Here is an 8777-nt window from a genome sequence, read left to right as displayed (position 1 = left end):
TTGTGAGGAAGATCAGCCCTGAGCTAAAATCTGCCAATCCTCCTCTTTTTTGCTGAGGAAGATTGGCCCTGGGCTAACATCCGTGCCCACCTTCCTCTGCTTTATATGGGACACTGCCACAGCATGGCTTGACAAGCGGTGCGTCGGTGCGCACCTGGGATCCGAAACTGTGAACCCTGGGCCGCCAAAGCAGAGCGCACTTAACCACTGCACCACTGGGCCAGCCCCTGGGATGGGTGCTTCTGATCAGGTTACTAAGAGCAAACACACGGAGTGCTTTTGTATTTTATTAGTGTGTGTGTTAGAAATCAAATTTCAAATGGTCTAAATCCTGAGCCCTATTATCCGGGCCCCATTCTTCTTTGGCACTTAGCATTAGAGAAAAGCCTTTCATTAAAAACAACATAAAACGGCATGTGCAGAGAGAGGGAAATGACCTTCGGGTCCCAAATGTTCATCAGGCTGAATCAGAATCACTTCAGCTGCTTTCAAAACACATTGCCAGACCCCACTCCTGGAGACCTGAATCCAGATGCTTTGTGTTGGGATCTGTGAAGTTGCATTTTACTCTTTTTCTCTCCTCTGCATACACTGTGGGACAATCATTGAGTCTCATTTTAGCCCTACTCTTATTACTTAGGGCTTTAGGAATGTTACTGCTCCTTGGCACCAACAGCCTGTGAGTTAATGCAGAATGCAGACTATAAATTCATTGGAAAAAAATATTCCTATCACAGTATAGTGGAAAAGGCACCAGAGTGGGGTTCAAGCTCCAATTCTGCCACTTCCTTTGGCCTTGGGCAAGTTACGTATGCTTTTGGAGCCTTATCCTACTTATTTGTAAAATGGGAATAAATTTGCAAATGCCAAGAACATTAATATGCTGATGTTAGTCTTCAATAAATATAATTTTTTTAACACATTATACACATTGCCCTGTATACCTCACAGGCTTGTGAAGACTGTGTGAAGATGAGACCAAATGGAGGCCAAGATAAAACTATTCTGAACTAGTGAGCTAGGGAATTACTGAGTCACAATGGCCTTAGGGCAGACAAACAGCTCTTCAGACTTCAGCTTGCTTAATTCACTTTAGGGGCTTAACATCTCAGGTGTTAGTAACCAAAAGCAATTGTCAGATACACTGACAATTTATTGCAGACTTTTCTCAACTGAGCTAAGGTGGTGGGCGTCCTCATTATGTAATAAACAAAGGCTGCAGTATTCTAGTCTGTGATCCCCAGAGTATCTAACTTAAATGACTTAGTAGACAGAACTCCTTCATTGGAGAAGTTTGTCATATGGCTCTGAGACATTGAGAAATGGGGCTAAATGGCTCAGCAATAGGCTAAAATACTTTCAGGGGCAGAGGTAATGCTTTTGAGTAAACTTACTATAAGTTCTTAGCTATTGCTGGGGTAAGATCATAGAGGGCCCTGCCCCTTTTTCTACGCCTGCCAAAAAGTATTCAAAGTTATTTTTTTTAATTTAGCTCAAGCCAAACAAAATTAGTCTACCAGTTGGCAGCTTCTGAGCTAAAACATATTCTAGCACTAACCAGAGTATCAAGCAAATGCTTCGATGTGTTGATGTTCCTGGTGTTGCTGAACACCAGTTTGATGTCTTAACCTTGCAAGAAGGGTGTAGGATGTATTATACGGATGGTTTGGGAATGATAACATGGGCTCTGGAGTTAAGCTCTTCAAGTTCAAATGCCAACTGCCCACCTATTAGCGATGTGATTTGGGGAAGTTATTTTACTTTTTGGCCTTTCAGTTGCCTCATCTATATAGAGGCTGATCCTCTTGTTATAAGAATTAAATGAGGTCATATGAGGACTAGCTCATAGTAATAAGTGTTAGCCACTTTTAACATTCGTAAGCTAAGGTGCCAAGAGAAGCTGACACATTTAGATTCATTGGGTCCCATCCAATGAAGGAGCAAACACACTCCAGGGGGTAGAGCTAAAGGAAATGTCTCAAATCAGGATCTTCAAATTGTTATACATCCTATTTTAGTTCTGAAATTAAACCCAAATTAGGAAGGGAGAGCTAAATGAGGAAGGACAACATGGAGAACAAAATTCCCAGACTACTTCTATGGTGTTACATTATTAAGCTCCTGTGAGAGAGACAAGGAAAACTTGCAACAGAGAAAGGGAAAATGAAGTTCTAGTGACACCCTTAGGACAAATGAAGTGCTGACTTAGATTCTGCTGTCAAGAGTCTGGTGACAGGGCTAGTAGTTTAGTGGGCCTGAGTTTTGTCTTTGTTTTTATTAAATGGTGCCAATATTTCCATTTATATCAGGTCTGCCAAAATGCTCATTCATTTTTAAGCTAAACAATTTGGTTTCTCTTTTCAAATACTGATACTTTTTATTGGCAGCATATGCAGAATATAAAAGCCTATTTCAATGGTGAAAAGACGACTATAGATACAAAAATATTCAGCTTAGAGCACAGAAAGGCAGAATAACAATTTTTTTCAAGTTTAAATACAGTAATGACGTGAACTTTAGCAACAACAAAACTATCTGACCAAGTGAGTAAACAGAAATTAGTGTTTGGTGTCTGCAATCAAGTCTTCTGGGGACTAAAAATATTTATTTTTCTAGCCCTTCTAAAGAGAAAATCACTAACAGTGTGGGCTTCATATGTCATTCCAGGTGGTAATTGATGTTTTGGTATTTCGAAGTTGTTGAGACTCCATTAATAAAGTATTTTCAAGGCTGAAAAAAATACCCAGGAAAGCAAATTGGAAAAAGAAAAGTTTTTTTAATTATAAACCGAGTTTACATATTATTAAATGGTCACTGAAAGTTCAGTTGTAACCACTCCTAAAACCACTAGCGGGACCTCACAGCAGCCAAACTGCAGCTCTTCCCCATCACTGTTAATTCTCAGTATACTGTAGCAGGAGCACAATTATTTCATGTCACATTTATGGAGAACACAGATCAATTTACATAAGTACAGTTGTATATCCTTAAACATTCCACAGAAACACACTGCCAGAACACACTGTACATGCTGGCATTGGAAGACAAGTTCTAAATATTGTTTATTGCACCCAGAGTACTGATTGAAGTACACTTTCTGAGAGGATCAAATGGAATACGGTATGGGAGTGTAAAACACTACACACATAGTATTAGAAAATGCTATTTAACTTAGAAGAAATTTTCCATCATTGCAAATCATAAATACAACTTTTAAAAGAATACAAGCAGCTTTTACCTGGGCTTCTAAATATTTGTGAATCTGCGACTGACTGGACCCACCCAGACTCAGGGCAAAGGCAAATGTTACTGCACTGTCTTTACAAAGATTTTTTGTCTATTTGACCTTCACCTACTGCAGCCAGACAAGAGCTTAAGATGTCAGTCCCCGATAACTTCACAGAGTGCCCTTATGACCAGTTTGGGGAATGATGGTAGGGGAGAGGGGCCGATATGAGGAGGAATGGTTAGGGAAATTTGTCTTTCATGATCCTGGGCTATATTACTTGAGGGGCTAAGATAAAGGTATAGTCAGTAAAACACAGTAGTTTACCCTTAATGCCTTATAAAAGACAGTCCATCCAGTCTGCGCTTTTGACTGTGTGCAAAACATCAGGAATGATGCCTTTAGGGGCTCAGATGAACAGAGAACATCAATCAACCAGGACTCCAGAAGGAAAGCTCCAAAACTGAGAAGTCCTTCAATGCCATTCCCATTACTGTCCTCACCAAGTCAACGGCTACAAAAGACTTGATTATTTATCTCTACCAGACAAACGTGATTTGATTTGAGATAATCACATAGTCTCAGGCTCCACATGTAAAGATGTCAGAAGTGTCTGAAGAGCAGCAGCTTCATGCTGAAGGGACCCATTTCCTCTGACTCCAGAGCTCCACCATCTGGTCTCAAAGTTTTTCCCTCTGAGGGACTGGCTGAAGAGAGGTTGCCCAGTGCAACCTTGCTGAGAAAGAATGTTGCAACCACAGTGATACCTATTGACTTGCTGAGAGAGAGCTTTGCAACGGTTAGGTCCATAGCTACTGATATTGTCATGCAAGTCATCTTGAGCATGCTTCAGAAAACCATGACGATTCTGGTAGGAGGCGACTTTTAGGCATAAAACAGATGGCTCCTCTTCTCCTTTCAAATCTTTTCTCCTCACCCCAAAGTCTCATGAGAATGTCAGTTCATAAATGCTACCAACTTTTTCTATCACCACCCTCCTGGAGAGGAAGGTGAAGGTTTTACAAATCTATGTGCTCAAGAGTAAATATCATCAGGAAGGCTCTGTTTTAACATGCAAGTTATTAAAATAAAGACTCCCAAGAAAATTCTGACAAGCTTTCAATCTCTGAGGAAAATCTTCAAAAACCACCTGCAGGTGAGTTTTGTTATTTGGCCATTTACCACCTTCCTTATGCTTTCTCACCCCTCTTCACTTCCACTTAGAAATTTAAAGTGGAAATAAGTTAGAAGAATCCCGGATCTGGTAGAGGTAAATGTCTCATACTTTTACATTTAATATGGATGAAACCACTCTAGTTGAGATTTTATTTTTTATAATTAAAATAATTGAAAGGGTATGCATAAGGAAAGTATTCCTCAGCCTTTTAAAATCCAGTATCTTTTGATAAACAAAACTTGCATACCCATTCTGTAATTTGTATTATGAAAAACTTACTACATTTTCCAAGTATGTTTTTTTTTAGTATATAGCCTGGTTAAGAATCATGCATAGAGGATTATCTCTCAAAAGGATAAAACAAGTTGGCCCTTGGGCAGCTCTTAAGAGTTTAGTGTTGGAATGATAGCAGCAAATGTCAGCTTTTCAAAGATCCTACCTAATCCAGTTCCCAGGTTAGGAGGTCAAGATGAAAAAAAAAATCCCATCTTTCAAATATACATGAAACAAAGTCTTTCTCAACAAACAGTTGAGTCCTAAATGCAGTCTGTGCAACAGCACATACTTTTGGCTATGTTCACACAGTAAATCATAGAAACACACTGGCTCTGATGGCTACTTGTGGAAGACAGACTGATCCAGTGTTTACTTAGTATAGCCATCAATGGCTTCTTCGGCCAACAGGACTTTAGAGATGCTTACCATGTGCCCACACTCCAGGAAGGATATGCCCAGTGCAATCATACATAGCCAACTCTGAAAGATAAAACATGGTCATCATTCACCAACCTCTCTGAAGAACTCTCTTCCTCACCATGATGGCTCATATGCACTGCCCAGTTGCAAACTTGCCCTCTTCCTTGAATATCCAGCTTTGCCTATCTTCTACCACCAAGGCTGCACAAGTCACTCTCCCAACCCCACCCACACCCTCTTCAAAATATCTTGGAATCTGCCTTCCTCAACAAAATTTTTCCATACTATTTTCAATACTGAGTTCCCTCTGTTCCTACTGCTTTGTGTTTGTGGTTTGTTACTTTTATCTGACTAGGAGTTCCCTGAACAACACCTCTCTTCAGTCCTACCCCATTCCTCACAATGCAGGGATGACTGACAAACACAACTGGAATAGTCTCCTGAGCTGCTCTATGAAGTACATGTTTTGGAGCTAAACAGCAGTAACCCACTCTAGAATCAGCCCTCAGCCGTAAAAATGGCTCTTCAACAATCTCAATAGTTTCAGGCCGACTGAGGATAACTCGGAACCTTCATAACAAATTTGCATGAAGGAAGGATTCCCTTAACTTCTACAGCAAATTTTTAAAACAGTTCCTTTCAAGGATATATTCAGTTAGTTGGGTTTCCTTGGAGTAAGTCCTAGACTACAGAGTCAGCATAATCTTAGTGTGCCCAAGGTTTACTGGGGAACAAAAGAGAAGGGATATATCAATCCAGGACATAATTTTTCAATATTCGCTAAAGTGATTTTCTCAATCAAGTATCTAACCTGTGGCAGACACTGGCATGGGGACTAGGTAAGTGTTGTAAAGATCAGCAACAGGTGTCCAGCCTCCATCCTTAACCATTCTTTGCAGTAGATATGGTATGAATTCTGCTGTCCCTAATCCTCAACCCTTGTGTTTTTCAGAGAAACTTATATAGAACAGGGAGGTGGATCTGTTGTTGTTGCTGTAGCTGTTTTCCATTAAAGTAATGTCACAGAAGATTTGGAAAATAGAGAAAATAATATATCCATAATCCTACCATCCTAAAAGAACTACTATTTTTACATAATTTACTCTAGACTTTTGAAAAAAAATTTTATTATCTGGGTATACACAATTCTACATTCCTTTTCTATGTAGCTATGGTTTTATAACCACCATTTTTTAATAACTCTAGAATAATTTGGTGAGAGAATATCACTATTTACTTATTTCCTTATTGTTCAGCTATTAAGTGGCAGGGCTGAGCAGGGCTGTGAACCCACCTGTGTCTCACCCTGAAGCTCTGAAATCACACTGCACAGCCCCTCCTCCAACCTCAGCTTATACACTCTCTGCTTCCTGTACTGCTGCTCTTCTTTTAGTTCCTCAGACATACTACAGTCTTTTGTTAGAAATTGTTAAGAATGGAAACCAGACCAAAGTGACAGAAATAGAAAAATGATAGCTCTTAGGAACCAAAATAAATTTTACAGTTCAAAATATTGCTTAACCATTGCTGATTTAACAATTTCATGTAAATTGTCTCAATAACCTGGAGACAGATTGCTGTGTGCAGTCCTTTCATTTCTGAGTGTTAGTCAGTCCCACCTCTACCATCCCTGATACCTATGCCCCTGCCCTCTCCCAACTGGACTTACCAAGTAAAACACAAAGCTCAGATACGCCACACTGATCACAGCTGCCACCACATACAATGCCACATGCCCTAGCTCCTGGACATAAATCACGACAAAGTACATGTTGATGCAACAGACAACAAGGACCAAGATTCCGCCTGCAATCCTCCAGCCTCTGTAAGAGAATCAGCACCGTCACTGGTAGAACAGTCCAACCTGTCCACAAACAGAAAAGGATGCTGCGTCTTGTGGGGCGGATGGGACAGGAGTAGGAGGCATTTCAAAATGAAACGAAAAATGGTTCTTACTATGTGCTAGATTAGGTTAAATGAGCCAAAGTTAAACACTGATAGGGAGAAAGAGGAAAAAAAGACCTGTCAAATAATTCCTATTATTTAAGTCCCTAGAAACGCAACAAGTCATGAGAGTCCCTAGAGAAGCAACAAGTCATTTCAAATACCTGATATCCTTTAAAGATGTATATATAAGGTAGCTTATGCCTTTCTCATTAAGATCATTTAACATGGAATTAAGGTGCTTTAAACTTCAGTGGGTGAAGTTTGAAGAGTTAAAGCCCTAAAAGCAAAATTTTTTCCCCCCAAAATGAAAGATATGCTTGCCCTCTTTCGCTACTTTTACAGTCTCCATTTTCTAAGCCAAAGATTGAGGGGGCAGCTCTCGCAATCAGCTCTCAAAGCACATAGTTTCCCTATGTGATTCATTTTCTGACTGGCCTATTTAATGAAGAGACCCTTCCCCCACATATCTTTGGGGAACTGAGAGGAGTACACTCACATTCCATTGGCAAAGTCACTCATTACTGGCCGCAAGCTTGTCATCGTGAGGATGGGTATGAGAGCAAAGGGAAGCTGGAAAACAAAGAATTAAGATCAGATGGGGATACTGGAGTCTTTGTATCACCCCAGATTGCAGCACTGTTAGCAAAAGGGAAACACAGACCCTGCCTCATCTACCCCATGAGAAACTACCCCCATCATCCCAACATGCTGGAGCATTGTGCTGAAATCTATAAAGCTGTCATTAACCAGCATCAATTAGTATTCTAAGTATCTTTACAAATGTTTGTATCTGCCTTGTCTTCTTAACCTCCATAGGACCTAGCAGTTATTTAATGTTTGCTTGGATTAATGAACAATAATTCTGTGTTCTACATGTAATTACAGCTTATAATTCCCATTCAACAGGCTTTAAAAAAACCAAGCCATTTCTGAAAGCCTTTTAATGCCAGGGATTTCATATATATTTACTGCAAACCAAGACCACACTTCTTTATTCCTCTGAATTTTCCCCAGCACCCAACACTAGGCTTGGTATCTAAGGGCAATACATTATACTGCTTCGCTAAATGGGATGTGAGTTTCCCCCGCTCCCTCCTCACCTGTAAGCTCTGCAGAACATTCAGGAAGTCATTCATTCCCGTTAGGTGCTCTACATCTTGGAAGATGGCAACAAGCAGAGTGGGGATGATGGCAATAGAGCGGGTCAGAATCACTCGGGCAAAACGTGACCATCTTAGGTTCAGGAATCCCTGGAAGAAAATACAGAAGCAGGATGAATCTCTGGAAACAGAAAAAGGTTTGGGGAGGTTCAGGAAGACCTGAGAAGCATGAGATTAAGAAGTAACAAAAAGGCAATGTCCTCTTCCTCTAGTCTATACCAGTCAAAACAGCACGTACCTCCATGACAAACTGGCCAGAATAGGTTCCTGTCATGGTGGAGCTCTGTCCTGCAGCCAATATCCCCACTGCCCAGATGTAGAGTGTGGCAGGCCCGAAATAACATCCCAGCACAATACCCTGGGAGGTGCAAGAGACAAAGATATGTGTGTCAATGATCTGCTTAGACAACACCCCAAACAGCATTTCTCTGTGGCATTTCTCCCTCTTCTTTGCTGTGCACCCACCCACACCGAGTGTTGCACTGGGCACTATCCCAGAAGCTAGACCCAGGTCCTGACCTCATTCTAGAGGCTTTCAACCTAAATTTTGCTGGATGCTTCTTCATTCCTC

General features: G+C 40.7%; 1 protein-coding gene across 3 annotated transcripts in view; it reads right to left on the bottom strand.

Annotated features, from left to right (window-relative positions):
* SLC11A2 (solute carrier family 11 member 2) overlaps nt 1-8777 on the bottom strand; it is a 35357-nt gene that overhangs the window by 7825 nt on the left and 18755 nt on the right. For all 3 annotated transcript variants that reach the window (XM_004429023.3, XM_087442411.1, XM_087442412.1), the window contains exons 12-16: nt 8445-8564; nt 8147-8296; nt 7543-7616; nt 6769-6922; nt 5106-5159 (exon numbers count right to left, since the gene is read on the bottom strand). In XM_004429023.3, the coding sequence (XP_004429080.1) occupies nt 5106-5159; nt 6769-6922; nt 7543-7616; nt 8147-8296; nt 8445-8564 (552 nt within the window). The remainder of the gene's footprint in view (nt 1-5105; nt 5160-6768; nt 6923-7542; nt 7617-8146; nt 8297-8444; nt 8565-8777) is intronic.

The sequence above is a fragment of the Ceratotherium simum genome, chromosome 17 (genome assembly GCF_057802395.1).
Source record: "Ceratotherium simum simum isolate JZ-2026a chromosome 17, ASM5780239v1, whole genome shotgun sequence".
Classification (NCBI taxonomy): Eukaryota; Metazoa; Chordata; class Mammalia; order Perissodactyla; family Rhinocerotidae; genus Ceratotherium; species Ceratotherium simum.
This window is presented reverse-complemented; position numbering and strand designations above follow the sequence as displayed.